General features: G+C 38.1%; 1 protein-coding gene and 1 long non-coding RNA gene across 5 annotated transcripts in view; both read right to left on the bottom strand.

Moving 5' to 3' along the window:
* Nucleotides 1-2,994, bottom strand: LOC115238025. The gene is made up of 2 exons (XR_003884421.1): nt 1,476-2,994; nt 1-910 (listed from the first exon to the last, which is right to left on the bottom strand). It is a non-coding gene; the product is annotated as an uncharacterized LOC115238025 (long non-coding RNA).
* A 343-nt stretch (nt 2,995-3,337) lies between these two features.
* The window catches only part of LOC115238020 (proton channel OtopLc-like), a 17,962-nt gene continuing 973 nt past the window's right edge, over nt 3,338-20,326 (bottom strand). The window contains exons 2-10 of one of the 4 annotated variants that reach the window (XM_029811507.1): nt 18,896-19,113; nt 17,253-17,534; nt 16,052-16,305; nt 8,865-9,092; nt 7,416-7,618; nt 6,706-7,019; nt 5,690-5,855; nt 5,336-5,621; nt 3,338-5,066 (exon numbers count right to left, since the gene is read on the bottom strand). In XM_029811507.1, the coding sequence (XP_029667367.1) occupies nt 4,361-5,066; nt 5,336-5,621; nt 5,690-5,855; nt 6,706-7,019; nt 7,416-7,618; nt 8,865-9,092; nt 16,052-16,305; nt 17,253-17,339 (2,244 nt within the window). In that variant the 5' untranslated portion in view covers nt 17,340-17,534; nt 18,896-19,113 and the 3' untranslated portion in view covers nt 3,338-4,360. Of the gene's footprint in view, nt 5,067-5,335; nt 5,622-5,689; nt 5,856-6,705; nt 7,020-7,415; nt 7,619-8,864; nt 9,093-9,216; nt 9,274-11,957; nt 12,175-16,051; nt 16,306-17,252; nt 17,535-18,895; nt 19,114-20,326 lie in introns of those variants that run through there. The other 3 variants (XM_029811508.1, XM_029811509.1, XM_029811510.1) reach the window with 3 other exon arrangements.

Raw genomic sequence — 20,326 nt, 5'->3', positions numbered from 1 at the left:
TTTATTGCGGACGAGTGTATTGCAATTCGTAAGGTACAAATAGTACAAAGGGTATAAGAGTACAAACATTGCGTAGGAACTAGATTATGCGGACATAGAAAAAGTACAGTTTAGAAATGTGATATAGTAAAGAGAGAATCCCTTTCCTCTACTCGTTTTCCTCTTATATCACTCGCGAATGCGAATTGCGTTCTTTCGTAATTTCGCCCTGATTTTCGTCTTTTTACGGAGAAGACTTATACCGAGATCCGTAAATGCGTCAACGATGTGCACGAGAGAAATCTATCCGGAAGAATAGGACGAATTTCCAGCAAGAGATTTACTCTTGCGACATTGGAAGTGAAATGTAAATTGGTATTTAAATAATTAAACTCTCCAACAGTTAAATCTAAACAATCATTTAATATTCTTTAAAGTTTTGTTTTGTTATTTAAATATTCGTCTTGTACCTATCACTTGTTTCGTGATATTCTAGCTGCTCTATTTAGGAGTCATAGGCAAAGAAGTGAAGGAGAGAGAAGAAACATGAGATCTCGGCATGAGTCTTTGGGACTTTCAATAAACGTAACATGTCGCGCGTAAATTCTATATATATATATGTCAGATATTACAATAAATATTATAATAGAACAACGTAATAATAAATATATTTATATCTTGTATATATAAATATGTGTATATATATATATTATATATATATATATATGCTATAGGAAGAAACATGTCGACACAACTAGCGCTAAACACCGAGAGAATTTCGCTCTTTTATTGTATATTCTCCTCCATTTATTTACAACCGCCTTAGAGAAACTATATCTTACAAAAAATCGACTGCGCACCGACCGGATAACTATAATTCGCAACGGCGATAATCGATATATCAAAGCTTCTAGCACGAAACACGTATTACCTATAAACGCTTGTACATATTTCCAACTCTCCAACAGTTAAATCTAAACAATCATTTAATATTCTTTAAAGTTTTGTTTTGTTGTTTCAATATTTGTCTTGTACCTATCACTTGTTTCGTGATATTCTAGCTGCTCTATTTAGGAGTCATAGGCAAAGAAGTGAAGGAGAGAGAAGAAACATGAGATCTCGGCATGAGTCTTTGGGACTTTCAATAAACGTAACATGTCGCGCGTAAATTCTATATATATATATGTCAGATATTACAATAAATATTATAATAGAACAACGTAATAATAAATATATTTATATCTTGTATATATAAATATGTGTATATATATATATTATATATATATATATATGCTATAGGAAGAAACATGTCGACACAACTAGCGCTAAACACCGAGAGAATTTCGCTCTTTTATTGTATATTCTCCTCCATTTATTTACAACCGCCTTAGAGAAACTATATCTTACAAAAAATCGACTGCGCACCGACCGGATAACTATAATTCGCAACGGCGATAATCGATATATCAAAGCTTCTAGCACGAAACACGTATTACCTATAAACGCTTGTACATATTTCCGATCTCCTTAGACTTTCCCTCCTTTCTCCGTATCTTTTTTTTTTTCTCTCGTCTCATGTACAAGGCCACACACATACACTTGCATACATACACACACGCGTACCCGTACGTGATCACGTCTCAATTTGTTCGTTCGCATCTGTGATCCTCTCATCATCACATCTGTAAGTTAAGCATCAAAAGAGACTCGAGTAGGTCGCTTCTAGTTTCGAGATCGCGCTTTTGATCGTAATCGATCTTTTGATCCCCTTTATCTCTCTTTTATCAGAGTTCGGACAGCACTCTTCTCGACGGATTTAAGGCTTAATGATATGATCAACCGTTGTACTGTTGTATCTTCTACTTCGAACGCGTCTTCATTTTCTTTTGTCTCTCTATCTAGCCCTGAAAATTACACGAGTATCTGCGACAGACATTCGTCCATCGATTTGAATCCTGATCACCTTCCTGAACCCGATGTAAAATTAGTTTCTCTTGATAATACAAATCCAACGCCGACAATAAAATATCCATGTACTATAATCGTAACAGCAGTACTAATTATTTTCGTCTCTACGAATTGATTTCTACGATAGTAATAATGTGTGCAAAATTATATTTCTCTTGTGCGTACATCTTTTCAGGTATAAAATGGCTAAAGTTTTCAAATTTCTGTGTGTGCGTGTTTTCTTTTAGAATATTTAATATCTATATGAAATTCTTTTGTCTCGAATTATTCATGGAGGGCATACGAAGTGCTCTAAAATAGCAAATTCACGGTGCAAGTATCGATTTCGAGTCGGATAAATAAAGAACCGAGAGATGTGCGTGTTACATTGTCATTATTAGAATATTTCTAATTAATTACGGTATTTGTTTGTCAGTTAGAAAGATAATTTTGTTTGTTACGAAAATATCTGCGAATAATATCAGTGTACTGCGATATTATCACTTATTCTATTGTACTCGTAATTTCTGTATCTCCCGCCGCTATTTTAATTCCCCAACCATCTGCATGGACGATTGCTGTTTAAACTGCAGTTTGTACTACGTGGAAGACGGATATCCGTGAGAGTATTCGAATGCCATGAATTACGAGCGTCGGAACGAACGTGTTATAGCCAGACGACTCGGGTCGAAGTGGATCAGGATTTATGCTCGGTCCATCTCGACCGCTCTCTTAACGTTCGTTTCAGTCTTATGAGAGAGAGAGAGAGAGGAAATTCTTTACGTCCTTCTCACTCGTCACTCGGAATAGATAGAAAAATTTATCGAACGATTTATCGAAGATTCATTGTTCCCTTAAAGGCCGAGGAAAGGCCTACGCCAGCCGCTTCGACCAGATTGTTTCTAAGAAAAATCTAGTCCTTTCTATTTCTAACGCGTGTGCATTTTGTCATCTAAGAATCGTGCGTTTTAGACATCTGAATGAGCGCTAATTTAAATGTACATATAATAAAAATCATGATTATTGATGTTTCTTCGCGGACTTTCTACATCGTATCTATTGATCGATTAAATCAATGAGCGCTAATTTAAATGTACATATAATAAAAATCATGATTATTGATGTTTCTTCGCGGACTTTCTACATCGTATATCTATTGATCGATTAAATTGAGGAAACATATTTGATTATCTCCAAACGAGAAACAAATTTAGAAGATATCATTTTAACGTTTATCAATGAGTTTTATTTCAGGGGATTTGTAAGTTTAAGCTGTTAGATCGATTTGAGAAGTACAATTGATTGTTCTAGATAATCTTTTATACGAAGTAGATAAACGATCTCTTTTTCTTATCTCTTATCTCATTCGCATGATGTAAAATCGATACCAGATAACAGCGAGATCGTTTGTCCGCTGCGCTGTCCGATAGAAATTGCGTTCATCGAATGAATCTTATGTATGGTGAGCTCGTGCTGTCACTTCTACTCCGTAGGATCATCGCGTGGGGCAAAAGCTGTGAGAAAGCGTCATATCCCGTAATCGCAGCGAAATTCGCGATTCTATTAAGTGCATGTTCGTGCGGTTGATAAATCTCCCCTATTTTCTATAGGTTTCGCACAACGTGGTAAAAAGGCTATTTACAGATATCAATGGCGAATAAGAGGATTAACATTGAAATCTCTAAAAGAGTCAAGAAGACCGTATATAATATTGTATCCCAATAAATCGGCTTATATCGGCGAAGGGATCTCAACACACGCATCTTCGGAGACAATCTACTTCTAAAGTTTGCTAAAATTCTTCTTTTCGCATGTTATTTTAGCGAGAGTGTATTCGATGAACAGGTGATCCTTTTCATAAAGTGATGATGGTTTGAAGTGATGATGGCGTTATATCAATTTTATAGTTAATATTTATATACTGACGAAATATATTTTGTACAATGCTAGCTAGGGACACCGACTTTCGATAAGTGACGAAATAACATACCGTTTACGTGACAGTTTTTCTTTATGAGTACTTTTCTGCCGAGATGCATTCTTCTTGCAGTAATCAATTTACGTATATAATATCCAAATATAATTAGAAGTCTCCGAATCTGTTTAGTAAAAACTTTTCTGAGATACCCTGGGAAGAGTGAATACAAATTTCGCGCGTATGACTTGTGTACGTATCATCGCGTCAATCGTGCTCGAATGTCTAGAAAGGTTCTGTTCATCTAAAAAAACTCGATGTTGGCTACTCTTTGATGCACCGCCCGACGAACTCTTTCTTTTCGAGACGGTTTTCACGCCAGCAGCGATTCGATATTTCTCTCGATCATATGAAATATGCCGGATCGTTCTCCGCGATGGCGTGAAGCCTCGACTGTTGGCTCTTGGGCCGCTGCGGTGCAGCCCCGGTCTTCCATATGATCTCGCGGGATCTCTTACGTCACATGTAGGTCGGCTTGACCTTGTAGGCCCGCTTCCACACCTCGCACAGGCATACAGTGCTGTGGAATCTGTAAAAGATAGCCAGCGGCATCGAAACGTGGGTGATGATCGTCCATGCCCACAGGCCGTAGAAGTGCAACTGCACAGGATGCGATTCCGCTCGGGACTTTTCCAGAGTGTTGATCGCCCACATAGCTAGATTCGTCACCAGCAGAAATGTCACGATCTCCCTGCCCGGCTTTCGGCGTATCTGCTCGGCGGTGGCCACTGAGCGCCTGGACGCATCCAGGATGAAGATGGTTTGGCAGGTGGTCTGGACGACGCTGGCGAGGGCGGTGACCAGCACGAGGACTGTGTGCTTCTGCAGGGTGAAGTGACCGCCGATGATGGTAAACGTGGAATAGATAAACATGCCGGTCTGCGCGGCCACCAGGAGAATGTTGTCGAGCTCGAGATTTCTGCCGCCGTCGTAGCGCAGCTTGCGCATCTGGAACATCCCGATCAGCGTCGCCATAGTGGACATCCCGTAGAGCGTCAGCTCGCAGACGTTCACCTCGGTCACGGCGAGGCTGACCAGCTCGGGTCGCGAAATGAGGACGAAGAAGAGAATTAGGGAGATTATGGTCAGCACCAGAATCAGTATGCCCACGAAGAGGCCCTTGTGCGCGCGGGCGCAGTCCACGCTGTAATGATGAGGCGATTTCCTGTGAATAATCAAACGTTTATTCGTTAAAAATGTTTAATTCGTGAATTTTTGTGTGACGGAACACGCAATATTCTAGTGTATTTTATCACGCGTTGCTTTACATGTAAGACACACATTATTCACACTCGACTTTCCAGTGAGTCGTGCGTTAATAGAATTAGTTTGTAAACTGGGTTGTGTGTCATTTGCGTGCTCCTGCGTAGACGCGTATTGTTATTGCACCTGTGTAGGCGTGTTGTTCTGTAAGTGTGTATTTTGTCACTATACCTGTAGGCGTGTGTGTGATGACGCGAACCAGGTGGTGTCGTGGGCTGCGTGAATCCGATTTTCGATATGTTTTTCCACATGACGTATAAAATGGCCGCGCAAATCAAGCTATATTCTATCGTACATGGAAAGAGGAAGGGGCTGGCATCTTGCACCAACGATCCCATTATATTCGTTCTTCTGCATTCGAACATGTGATGGGGTCCTTTAAGACCGCGCGGGAGTCGCACGTGTTCTCCGTGATGAGAATGAGTGTGACCGCCGAGATGAAGTCCACCCTTTAAGCCTGAAAGTTCGAAAGTCAGACAACAGAATCGAATCGTGCAATCATAGCAAAATCTATAATGCATTTACCCAGTCTATGAGAAATTCTGAGAGAATTGTTCTCCGGATTATAAAAGGTGAGGATCTCGTGTTTCGTTTCCTGAACGAGAACGTTCAGCCAGACTGACAGATTCGTGCCAATCATGTGCATTAATCCAAAACGCGCTACGACGCGGTGGCGATAAACCTTCATTTGCTACAACATATGATCATATTATCATATTATTTTATTATAAATAATATTATTTTATTATCAAAATCGAAAACATAGAATTGTAATACGTATACATTTATTTTAACATATTTTTTTCACCAAATTTGCTCCTTTGTTGGTATTAACATATATATTTATAATACAGCTAAAACAAAAAGGAATTTTGCGAAATTGTACAATTTTTTCAGCGAAAATATTTTTCTTTCAGATAAAATTTTTTTTATTTGTAATTTATTTATAATTTGTAGATTCAATTAGATAAATCAATTTAATTCGATGAAAACTATATTAACAACAGGTAGCATGTTATTTTTTTACATGTCAATGGAGCACTAGAGTGCTCGGATAGTCATGTTCCGCTATTGTTTTCAGGGTTGTTCACCCTTCTGTTTCATTAACCGCGTAACCGACAAGCCCGTGTTAGCTCGATATTTCCATCAGTGGATTTTCCATCAAGTTACAACATCAAAGTTTTCCGACACAACACGTGCAGCGATTCTCAAGGAATCAATACAAAGATCTTCTATGTGAATAACATGTATATATATACAGAGATTATTTTTTCACTAAATTCTTTTTATATTAATAATAATAATTCCAATTTAATTTTAAATTTGTTTTAATACAATATTATTTTAAGATTTAATCATAAAAATATGGGATTAAAAATTGAAGATCAAAAATTGAAAAACTATACACGATAAGTAATAGTCGCTCTTGGTACTCTCGCTAAAGAAAATTCAATTTTAAATTGATCAGGGAATCTGTCATTAAAATTGAGATCGCGGGTTGCGAGAGATCTACGTATCATTTACATTCGGCGTCAGCTTACCTCATTGTTTAGGAATATGAAGTACATCTGAATGAAGATGAAGGCCATCCTCGTGGCCGGTGTGAGAGCCAGCATGATGTTGTGACACTTGGTGTTCTGTTCCAGCTCGAAATATTGGCCGAATTCCAATCCGGAATAGATCATCGAGCCGATGCCGAACGCGACAGCTCCCATTCGCAGGTAGAAGCTGCCGTAATGTTGGACCGGATGTCCCGGATGCATGTGCGGATATCCGTTCTCAGGCGTGTCGCTGTCACCGCCGGCGCCGCTCGACGATCTCGACGAATCCAGATCGCATACGTCCTTCTGCTTCTCTGCTTCGCGAAATTTGCAATTTACAACGGGCCGATTAATTCCGATTGATTAAAGTTGGGATAACGATCGCCGCCGTTTCGTTCGAAATTGGCACCGCCTCCAGTGATCGCTCCTGTTTTGGCGATCGCTGCCGGCCACGAGAAGAATTTCGACAAGGAACGGAGCGAGGTCATCGAGGTGATATATTGTATTGCGTGATCGCGGATATAGATTGATTAAAATGTAGAATGCGCCATCTGATCTCGAGTGGCTTTATCTATTTTTATGCATCTTTATACTTTTCATTGTTCGTTTGCATTTTATCAATTATTTTCTGCGAGTTTTCTCGGATCATTTTATCAATTTATCAGACACTGGAACGAGGATTGCAAACAAAATAAGTTTTTGAAACTTACTCGGTTTTGTCTTGTTGTCTCTGAACAGCATAGCATACATGTAGACCAGGAAAATCATGCTGCCAAAGTAGAGATAGAGGTAGAAAGCCTCATAGAACGACGGCGGTATGTACGTGGATATTACTTCCGCCATGGGAAAGGCGATCCCCATCACAACCAGAAGTTTCCCGTACAACGCGCTCAAAGTGGTCGCCAGGGCGTCGCTGCAGCAGAAACGGAAATTGAAGCTGAATGAATCGCGGATTCGCCTCGCGCGCGCGGATTAAATCCTTGTTCGAGGAAATAGATCCATCTCCGGCTGTGCTTTGAGGAATCACATTTCTCTTCAGTTACTTAAACACCTTGCCGTTTATTGAACTCCATCTCAATTTGAAACGTGCCGATGAGAAATTTTATCAATCCGCTCTCGTTTATAAACTTCTTTCTCGTTTATAAAAGCATTGCTTTTATCGACGAATTTAAATTAAAGAATTTAATTTTGCATCTCGGATGAATAGATATAATTTTCTTTACAATCCAAACAGTTTCATTATCATAATAATTAGTTCTATTCATTTCAATTTGGAATATTGGAAAACTTGCAGTGATTTTTTCTGATACAAGGATTCCGTGGGGATAGAGAGAGATTCTTTCTTGGCCCTGACCTAAATCAAAATATTTTATTGCAGAAATTATCGAAAATGAGAGATTGAGGACAGTCGCGCGCGCGAATGATGGATCGTTAGCTCGATGCCCATCATCGTGTAACATTACAGCGGAGGTACCATTGGCCGCAAATATAGCCACCCCCGTAAGAATTGGCTCAATTACGAGTAATCGCGTGGTCGCCTGTACGCGTGTGTTTGATTCATAAAGTACCGGTAATTGCGGTGTAGACGTCGGTCAGGATAACCTGGAAGATCACGTGAAATTTCCGTGACAACCGGCATTTCCCCTTCATATATATCTGTCGTAAATGAATTGAAGTTACGAATCTTCGCAAAACGTCCAACATAAAGTAAAATGTTCATTTTCCTCTGCAAATTTCCAGCAAATTTGTTCACAGAATTTCATTATGTAACAGTCTGTCATTAATAATAATTCTTTGTCAAATTTAAACAATTCTGTGAACAAACAATTTAAAAAATGCTCTGTTGCTTTGCGAAATTATATGTTAACGAAGCCAAGCATAATATATTAATTGCAAACCGCGAATATGTTTAAATTAAATAATCTAATTAACATTGATAACAACTAATTGCGTTACTGATGGGTAAGATGGCTTATAAAGATTGTATAAATAGTTCTCCTAATATAATGAAAGCAGCAATTAATAATTATATTTAATATTCAATTGCTGGGGAAATCAGTCGCAATTGCGAGATGGAATGTTAGGAAAACGTCCGTACCGATCAGAAGAGAGTACATCGACCTGGATGGAATGGCGAAACGCATTGATCCACTACTCACCATCCAAGGTTCTTCCACTTCCGCTCGTCGGTGACCTCGAGAAAGGTCGGCGCCGGATAGCAGACCGCCGGAATCGGTTGCGAGGAACATGGCAGGGCCAACGCGAACTGGGGTGGTCGGTGAACGCGAGAAGGTGAGCTGCTACTGTGTCTAGACAGCGTTTCCGGCGAGACGATTACCGCGGATGGCGAGGCTGGTGATGGTAGCGCGACCGGCAATCCTGGCCAGCTGTGTAGAATATATCAGTTATTTTATCTTCTTCGTCTAACTTCTTTTAAAATTATAATGGTATATCTTGCGAACTCGCATTCGTATTCCATATATTTCTTTCGTTGACACAGAAATACTCTACCTTTCGCCAAATGATTGTCTATGATAGCGCGAAGAAAGTACACAGTGAAAGAACTGTCTGAAAGAAAGGATCAAGGAGTCTCGGTTTATTAATTGATAAATAAAAGTACCAGTTCTCCTCAAAAGTTATGTTATTAGAAACAATTTTAATAGTATTTTGTTTTCCATACACAGCAGCTATACTTCAATATTTAAATAAAAAATCAATTTGCCTTTCAGGCGTGACATATACATGTCATTGATATATATTCTTTTTTACCTTTAGTATTGTACATGACGCCACGTGGGAATTGTGAGCAACTACGATCTTCCCATCAACTGCCATTAACGATTTTAATTAATTACTGAAGTCCGTTAAGAGCTCCGTAAATTGCTTTATTATTTTTTAATAGTAATGCCTTTCGTCACGTGCGACTAGGATAATTCACTTATTACGATTTTAATTTCATTATTGCGTTTATTAAACCATACACACATACACATTTTGTTCCTTTTTATATAGTCAATTACATCGGCCATCAATTAATTAATTTAGTGTTATTACTAATTAATATTGCAAATTTATTTAAAATATCGACACATAAAAAGAAAATGATTTTATGATTACCCACGCACTTTGATAATACATGATTTTTATATGAACTTACGATCGCCTGATTTAAGGTCAACGTAGTGCCATAATGTTTGACACATTACATTGACACTGGCTGCAGGAAGAGACTGACTAGTGCTGATGGCTTTGTGAGTGTCATTAGATGACGTAGCGTTGACTTTCTAACACGGGTCGTTTATTTAATAATAGTCGTAGCCGATCTATTTAACTTGACACGTGATAAAACGTCCATTTCTCGCTCTTTGCACGCACGACGATTTTTCACTTTATAAATTTACAAAAATTTGTCTAAATATTTAAGAATTTGTTCAAAGGTAATGTTAATTGCATCAATTTAATTGTCATGAAAAACTTAATATTCAATAATATATATTTCATATTTCAGAAAATTTTATTTTCGTATTAAAATAAAGATACATTATCACAATTGCTCGAATCGATTGTACATTGCCAACAAAAAATCTTATATTTATTATCTATTTATTCTTACGTTCTTATTAAATTATATTCCCTATTTCAAAAATTCCTGGCAGTACTATTCTAACACAATCATAAATTACGACAAATTTTAATGAAGGCAATTTTAGAAGAGGCTCCTGTGAATCGCTTCGATTCTTTATTGCCGCAGTTGTCATTGTAAAAATTGCGCACTTTGATATCTTTGACATGTCACCAAGGTTGTTCCGCATATTTAAGGAGATAAACGATCGGGCGTGCGACGACCTACCCCTACGATATTGGGATTCGAAAAGGGTGAAGAAAGTGAACCCCTTTTCACGAAGCGCACGGAGGCGGTGTAAAAATGTTTTACAGGAGCATCGCGATATGAAGGCGGCGATAGAAGGGTGGAAGCTCATCTTGTGCCTTCGAGCTTTTTGAAATAATCACGTAGCGTTGTGAAGCGTTGGAGCGAGAGAGGGTGTCGTTGGCCGAGGGGAGGACGCGCGGAAAGGACGAGAGAGGGCACTGAGAGGTTGATTCAGTGGTCGAGTGCCATCCCTCGTTGCGAAGGGCGATGGTATACGTGGCTTGAGGATCCGTCGCATTCCCCACCCTTTGAGATACCGTAGAGACCTTCTGCTCTTCCACCCATCGACGTCCCTCACAATCCTCAGCGCGCCTCTTCGTACCTTCTCCCTTTTTTTTGCAACTTTTTTTTCTCCACTGGATCTATTATATTATTAAAATTCTTGTCACCAAACTTTGGCACGATGCTCTGACCTGGTTTCTTTGCAGTTTTAATTTACTTAAAAAGACCGATAAAGTTTGGCGCATGTATTGATCGGTTTTATTGTACGAACGTTATCAACTTTATTCTTAATTGTCAACTGGTTTTTCTTTGCAGGAATAGAACCAGAAGAAAACAAAGTATATCGATCGTAATATATTCATTATTCTTACAAAAATTTTCTTTAAAAGTGTTATTTGCTTAAATTTTCTCATCTTCATATTTGCAGATTTATCGAATAGACGTACCTCGTGAATATTTTCACGAAGGCGGTTTTTCGCAATTTTTTTCGTAATTTTTCGCACGCTGTCGTCTATATAATTTGTCACCTCGCGATGCGATTTTCCGAGGAATATTTCTCGTACTCTGCAAAGGCGTCGGCGGCATTTCATTTGAATTCAATTGCCACGCAACCATTGTCAAAGTACATCTCTTATTCAGAAACTTGGGGACCCCAAGCAGTCCCGCGCAGTCCCTTTGAACTTTGTACTTGAGAAATTCCAGCTCGCTGGTCTTTCTCTTTTCCATCACTTTCCGCATATTATGACGGGAATTACGCTTCCGAGATGTCTGTCAGTGAAGAATATCGCTTGTCATTTCGTCGCCCTATCGCCATCTCCTATCACTCGTACATTTTTCAACACATCACTTCTCTTTTTTTATTTCGATTTATTCCACTCACACGCGGCAGCAAATTTTTGACACTCGCTCTCCGTATCTCTCTTTCAATATAAAATAAAAATATGTAATTGACATTTATAATCTTTATTTTGAAATAATTTATCAATATGTAATTAAATCGCGCTAAATTATGTACATTATGTAAAAGCTCGAAGAAACGCCTCTATACATATGTTTAAATGCAACCGATATCAAGCGCAGCGCAGCGAAATAACGGTACCTGAGGGACGTTTCCTTGATGAGCATACCCGTGACCTTGACTCGCGCTTTCCTTGATCGTCTCGACGGAACGTTGGACCTCATGAACGGCCCTCACCAACGGATGACACAATCACGGCCCTCCGGCTCGTGACACGGCACTCACGGACCCCGCATCACAAACTGAGGCCCTAACCGGGGCAGACCGGCTCTCTGACATACCGTCATATATATCGATCCTTCTCTTCGCGTATCGTTCTCCCTCTCTATCCCTTCCTGGATATGCGACCGTTTGATAGCGAGCTCGTTAGCGGTGTATCAAATTTGCAGCAACGTAACATGCCTTTACATCGCCAGCGCTTCAGCTCGGTTACGTGCCGTGAATTCGGAAAATAATCGAAAGGGAAAGTGTTTACAGGGAAAACAAAGATCAACGGGAGAATTCCGAGAGAAAACACGCAACGCACGATAGATTCGAACTATATTTACGAATATATCAGAGATAATATATACTAGGGTGAGTTGATAAAGTACAATCATGAAGACGATGATTTTGTGTGAAAAAATATGACGAAAGAAACAAACAAAAAATTTTTTCAAGTGCAATTTTATTTTGGAAACGGTCAAATAAAAAATTAGACAACTTCTAAAAACAATTAGCAATATTCTTCTTATATTTTATAAGACGTTTGAAAAAAAAATCCTAAAAAAGGTTCTAAAAAGAGCGCATAGTTAATATCGTATCGGAGATCTCAACGGGAGAATTCCGAGAGAAAACACGCAACGCACGATAGATTCGAACTATATTTACGAATATATCAGAGATAATATATACTAGGGTGAGTTGATAAAGTACAATCATGAAGACGATGATTTTGTGTGAAAAAATATGACGAAAGAAACAAACAAAAAATTTTTTCAAGTGCAATTTTATTTTGGAAACGGTCAAATAAAAAATTAGACAACTTCTAAAAACAATTAGCAATATTCTTCTTATATTTTAAGACGTTTGAAAAAAAAAAAAATCCTAAAAAAGGTTCTAAAAAGAGCGCATAGTTAATATCGTATCGGAGATCCGTATACAAGTGTTGTACTTCAATATTCACACGCTTCGACTCTTATTCCGTCTGCCTTCTGAGATCGGCGCGGCCCTCGTACATTTACTGGAAAATATTTGACGGCACTTCCCCGACCAATCCCATGTCTACCATTTTCCCATCAAGACGACAAATTCGACGATATAGATAGGAAAAAAAAAGAGATAGAAGGAGAGAGAAAGAGAGAAAAAGGTTTTTCCGTCGAAGGAGTATATGATATAAATTTCTTTTTGTCAAGCTATGCTTCTTCTGGTACCGGAAAACATTTTATTCCGGAATAAAACATGTTAGACATGTATGAAATATTTTGCAGATGTATCATGTTAAAAATAAAACATTTTTATAGTTTTTAAGTTTTATAATAACTTTTATGCAACCTATCTCTGCGAATTGATAGCGCAAGAAAAAATTTTTCTTTATTTTGCTGTTATATATATATATAACTCTATATAAATATCTCTAAAAATAGCGGAGATATTTTAAGTGTTGCAGTTAAAAGAAACATCCTGTATATAACAGGCATTATTATACTTTTTAAAATTTGTTTTCGGTAAAACATCTTGTTTGCTAAAAGTTTTCTCGTATCAAAATGCGACATGTCGAGTATGTGTTTAGGTTGATCGAATCTGCATGTAAATCGACGGAATAAGCTGCTTTCCTGATAGATTGGAGAGGAGGATTCGGAGGGTGGTGGCACGAAGGAGACTTGGCGGGAGAGGGTTAGAAAGCCTGCGAAAGGTCGAACCGGAAGCGAGAGGGAAGACATGGAGCGGAGACTGAGCGTAAGCCATAACCGAATGACAGGTCAATATTAACTCTGACGCCGACGGCCGTCGCGTGGACGTGAATTCACGTTCGATATCCGGCGGAAGTAATCGAGTTCCGCGGATGGACCGGATTTGCTCGCAAACCAGACGCACCCTGGAATTCGAGAGAGACGTGGTATTCAGGCTGATAAATCGCTCCGTTTGAGACATTGCGATATGAATAATGACAATAGATTGCGCGAACAAAGATTGCCGCATTATTGCATGAAATATGAAGGAAGCCGAGCACTTCCTTCCACTTACACAATAACAAGTTTACATATATACAAAATATAATATATATATAATATTATATTATATTGTTTTCAGTGTATAAATATTTTGCTTCCTCATAGAGGAAGCTTTGTTTTCGTGACAAAATTTATTTTCGAGTTTCTTGTGCCAATATGTTTAGAATGTTCCAAAACATCGAAAAATTATATTTTTTTTAAATGTTTGTATGTATGTATGTATGTATGTATGTATGTACGGAATGTATTGTACAACCTCTAACTTTTTCAATTTTTGAGATATCGGGTTAAATTTTTTTACTTAAATAGAGTATTATTAAAGAATGGTTAGTATTGAATTTGGCGAAGATCGGTAAAAGGGTTCATTTTTTATGAAATTTTTTGAGAAATGTCTGTACACGTTGTAACTTTCGCAAATTTTTAGATATCGAGTTAAATTTTTGAGATATCGGGTTAAATTTTTTTACATGGATAGATTATTATTAAAGGATGGTTGGTATTGAATTTGGTGAGAATCGGTGAAAGGGTTTATTTTTTATAAAATTTTGAATTTTTGAGAAATGTCTGACCACGTTGTAACTTTCGCAAATTTTGGGATATCGGGTTAAATTTGTTTACATGAATAGATTATTATTAAAGGATGGTTGGTATTGAATTTGGTGAGAATCGGTGAAAGGGTTTATTTTTTATAAAATTTTGAATTTTTGAGAAATGTCTGACCACGTTGTAACTTTCGCAAATTTTGGGATATCGGGTTAAATTTGTTTACATAAATAGAGTATTATTAAAGGATGGTTGGTATTGAATTTGATGAGGATCGATGAAAGGGTTCATTTTTTATAAAATTTTGAATTTTTTGACAAATGTCTGTACACGTTGTAACTTTCGCAAATTTTTAGATATCGAATTAAATTTTTTTACATAGGTAGAGTATTATTAAAGGATGGTTGGTATTGAATTTAGTGAGGGAAAAAATTCATTTTTTCATAAAATTTTGAATTTTTTGAGAAATGTTTGTACACGCTGTAATTTTCGCAAATTTTGAGATATCTTCCTTTATGAGGAAGCCAAAATTGAAAAACCCGCTTGCTTTAAGAAGCTTAATCTTTGTGAACAAAGTAAAATGATGAGGAAGCAATGTGCAAGTTTCGAATTTTTTTTCTTTATGGTTATAGTTTTATATAAATTATATATATGTATAAATCACATTTATTTAATCGCAATCATTGTCAATAATCGTTGACAAATGCGACAAGACAGTTTTTACATTCACATAAAAAGAATTCCCATCAAAAACGGATGTGGAATTGATGGTGCAAGAGAAATCGGCGTGTCGCTGCGAAATCGCTAAAGCGTTTTTCACGATCAGGTTTAATTGCTGGTGGTGTACAAAGTGCAGGGTCGTATGCTGGGAACCGAGGGAAATGCGCGTTAATCGCAGACGGTGATTAATGCTGCCCGTTGGGAGCGCTGGCGTTGGTCACTCCAATGAAGAAGACGTGGAGAAACGCGAGCTCTTTAGGGGAGGCTGTAATTTATGTTGCGGTGGTGCATACAAAGCGGCATACAATCGATACAAAACGGTCGAATCGACGACGACTGCTCGTTTCCTTGTAGTTTTATTTCTGTAGCGCGTCTCGAGAGAGAAAATTTTAATTATTTTTCTTTTTGTATCAATTACATTTAAATCAATCAACTGCCTAAAGATTCGAGATTGAAATCCCGCTTCAAAAACGAAACGAAATTATTCCCTTACGAAGCCGTTTATTTACGGTTTTTCTGTTCATTCACTTTTGCCTACTCCTACTCCGGCTTTCCGCCCGGAATCCCCTCAAGTGGCCCGCGAGAGTGTCGCGCGCAGATCTTTAACGATCGCGAAAATTAGGAACGAGGAGAACTGTACGAGGTAAGTTCTCGAGTGGAGAATTATGGGTTTATACGAAAGGCAATTTCTGTACTCACTCCTGCGTGAGCGTCGCAGCCGACGGTTTCCTGATTTCCGTGCTAATCGCGCCGCCGTCTGGCGTTCGAAGCGCAGCCTCCAATGCGGCTGCCTCCTCCTCCTCTCTTAACTCTTCGGAGGCTTCTTCGGGGATCGTCGTGATGTCCTCAATCGGTGGCAGATCATTCCCGTTCTCCTCCAGATGATTTTCCAGCATGGGATCGGAATTATTGTCGCCTGGTCGCGTCACTTCCTCGATATCGGAATCGATACCCTGCGGGATGTTATTGCGTTATTGTAGTTGGTATGCTGATTTCAAATTATAATTTTAAAGCATAATCTCATTTTTTCAACGAAAAATTATTTTTATAATATTTTTCATGTAAGAAATTTTGTATATATTGTGTGCATTCAAAATATTTTTATATTATATTTATAACAATAGTATACACAGGCAAATGCTAAAAGCGAAAGAAAAGATTTCGTTAAATGTAGTTTTTACGTTTGTCCGAAGTTGTTACATCTGTCTTTCCCGACATCTACAATTATTGGTAAACTCTTTGATGGCAATAAAAAATGCGCTACATTTGTCGACTACGTGACACCGCATGAGATAGGAATAAATACTTAATAAGTTCATATGTCTGGAATTGGACAGGATAAATGATTTAATCGCTTTTATCAGAACAATCAATTTTGCAGTCGTCCTACTTCCGAGGATATTGAATTTGTGATTCGGGGCATGTGACATTATTGGTGTGATATTTCAGTTATTGACACATCGCTGCGATTTAATCCGATTTTATAAGGGGTCAAATACACGCTGAGAATATCTCCCGAGAATATTTTAATAGAAATTTATCGAACTCCGACACTCGTGTCCCAGAAATTATCTCCTGTCATTCTACGTTAATTGTCAAGAACCTAAAAGACAATTTTAAAAATTTTATTACTTGTACTCGTTTTTTATGTAGATTCAGAAAATACTATATATTAAAACGAAACAATCCGTGCAGATATATTGTAACTATGCTCTTATCGTAATGATTTGTCATAAGTAGAGATGCGATTCCGAGTCACGGAACCTCTAGCCTCGTAATTCTCGTCGCGTCTTCGTCCGAAATCTTTCCGAGTAATTACCTTCAGTTACTCAAGACAGATGATTTTTAATCTACAAGACGCGCACGGCGTCTTCTCCGCATCCTCATTTCCTTCGCATACCTGAGCGAAGTCCATGTAGAAGGAGTCTCTGGAATCGGAGCTGCCTTGGCGTAGCCGGAGGCTGAGATCCGGCGAGCTCTCTCCCATCTTCCTTATCTCCTTATCTCCCTCTCGCTTTCTCACCCCCTAGGCTCAACCGCACCTCCTTTTCCTCGTTCCTTTCACCCCTCTCGAGCACCGACCCCCTCGTCTTTGTCTTCAACGAACTCCTCGCTCCTCTACGGACGGGGAATTCTAAAGAGGGTGGGCCCTCTTACGCACACAATCCACGGGATTTGCAGCCTGAAAGAATCGGTCCTTGAAAGACAGATCGCCTCAACGCCGCTGCCTCCTCTACCTGTCCTTCGCGCGAGAAGAAGAGAGGATTGCTCTCGACCGCGCGATGCAAAAATATTCCGCTGAAAAGAGTCGGTGAGTGCGCGTGATCCTCAACGACAACAACTTTCAGATCCTATATATAAAAGTCTCTCTCTTTATTCCTTCCCGAAAGACGATCGCGCGAGCACGCGTCGGGAAGTTATGACTTTTATTTCGATCTAACCCTTAGCTCGGTTATTAGTCGCCGAATATAATCTAACAATAAAATGTAGTCTGGGATATATTTGCTGAGAATTGTTTCTTAAAATTTTCTGCCCAGATATATTAATATTATTGCAAAGCTAATATAGCTTTAAGATTATCTTAAAAATTGTTATGTAAAAATATTATAGACATACTATATATTATACATTTCATAATTTTCGACGATACTTATAACATGTTTTGCACAAGAAACTTTGTCCGGCTACTGTCGGACAAGCCCGGAAGCAAACTTCGGCGCTCTTAATTACGTAAGGTAACGAGACTGATGTACAGGAATATACTTTATAAGCTCGAAACTAATTACGCCAAGTAGAAAATTAAATCTGGCTCTTTTCGCGTTAATTAACATCGTGTTCACAGCGAGATGATAATTTCAATCGAAACTGAAAAAATATAATCATGATTCACAATAATTGCTTATTGATCGTAGAGTCAGTAACTGTAAACATCCTCGAAATACACTGTATAAATTATTTTATTAATACATATAATACTCTATAAGATAAATAAGAGAGAAAGAGCAAAACCCTGTAGAGTAATCTTATTATCAAGTTAATCAAAATGCGCTGACGCGAGAGTAAAGCATGTGAAATGCATAGTACGAAGTTACAGTTTATCTTACGAGAAGCAGACTTATGTACCTAGCCACTTAGTCATGTTGTTCCCCTAAGATTTATAGGCATGCTCGCAGGGTATTGTTAGCGGAGTAACAACATACTCTATTAAGGCGCTGTTTTATGCCCGCTGAATACATAATTACTCGCGAAAGTTACCATAAAATCTGCGCGATTACGATCCACAAAATTCAAGCAACTTTGTATAATATATAATATTATATGCTAACGTTAAATTGTCATTTCTTTCACAGTCAGGAAATTGAAAAAAAGCAAGTCGTTTATACACGCGTTTATCGCGACGCTATTTATAATTATCGGTCGTATAAAATATATATGTATATGAATGACGAACAAATTAAAGCTAATTTAAACCATCCGCCGAAACTATATATTAAGTAACTCGGGAATCGTCTGTTCGCAGGGAAAAAGGGCAATGTCTCGTACCTTCAGAAGGCATATCGTCGTCCTACGGGTGATTCCAGTTCGGAGCCAAGTAAAACGCTTCCTTGCCAGGACACAGGGGCTCTAACGTCAATGAACATTCTTCCCGTTCGGCCTCGTCCCTAACGCCATTCCACGGACGGACCCTCCCGTTCTCCCAACGTTTTATGGCTCGTATACGTGGCATCGAATATTTCTCTCCATCAAAATGACCCCCTCCCCTACCCCCCCATCCCCCGCACGCATTAGAAACACTGGGCACAGCGGAAATAACGCGGGGTCAGATACGATACGTTCTGTGGATCGACCGCAGTAACGCAAATAATTTCGCGGCATGCAGAATATAATATCGAAAGTTAAATTTTATCGAGTAATGTGCGAATTTAATTACGGGAGATTAGATTACGAATTTATCAGTGATTATATTTTTGGATATTATAATAATTATAAAATCATTGATTTCGTGTTACTCGGTAAAATTTAGTTTTTAATTTCGTATCAATTATTATATATACGCTTTAGTATCATTTTTTATAGAATAAAAAATACTGATATAGATTCTTAAAAATGTTAATAGCAAAACATAATTTCAAGAAACGTTACTTCAATTTCTGGATAGAATGAGTAGCCAAATTAAAGGAGGAAACATTGTGATAATCTCAATACATGATGTGGAATAATTTATAGACATTATATATATATATATAAGTAGAACAAAAGGCGGAAGTAAATTACGCTTAAGCGAATCGATATAAAGATTCTATATTTAACAGAGTGTCAATAGTACCGTTTCTCTCTTTCTCTGGAACAATAATACAGTTGTTGTTTTCCCAGAATTCCACAGGAACGATTCCTCATCGCGTGCGGGAAAAGGTAATGTATTTTCACTGCACGTTCATGCTTGAAAACAGTTCGTTGCCTTTTTACGCTGACGCGATGTTGCGTTCCGACATTTTATCTAAACTATACGTCGTTGCTAGATGCACGCAATAAAGCACGCAACAGAATGAAAAATAAACGTCGGCAAATGATAGGACCGAGAGAGCGATCGAGCCATATCAAAACGTCGCGGCTTAATGCTTGTTAAAAAACCGGAAAAATTGCGTGCTCTGCGAGACTTATATAAAATGTCTCAAATTAAAATCCTGTCGGAATAAAATTAATTTGAGAAAATTGGTATAAATGATAAAAAATTTTTTACATTTTATCTCTTGACTTTGACGATTAATTCAAGCGCGAAAAGCTTATATCAATTATCTGAAATATCGAAATTATTAATATCGACATTTTCTCTACAAGTGACAGTTAATTTCAGATTGACCTAAAATACAAAAATACTTTTGTGCAAATTTCATCCTTCTATTTCAAGAATAGTCAGATATACCGCATCTAATCGATTTGTCATCTTATGTTATTTTGCATGCAAAATATATA

This window comes from Formica exsecta, unplaced genomic scaffold (assembly GCF_003651465.1).
Source record: "Formica exsecta isolate Colony F162 unplaced genomic scaffold, ASM365146v1 scaffold318, whole genome shotgun sequence".
In the NCBI taxonomy this organism is placed as follows: domain Eukaryota; kingdom Metazoa; phylum Arthropoda; class Insecta; order Hymenoptera; family Formicidae; genus Formica; species Formica exsecta.
Note: the sequence above shows the minus strand (reverse complement) of the source record. Positions and strands in the feature narration are given on the sequence as shown.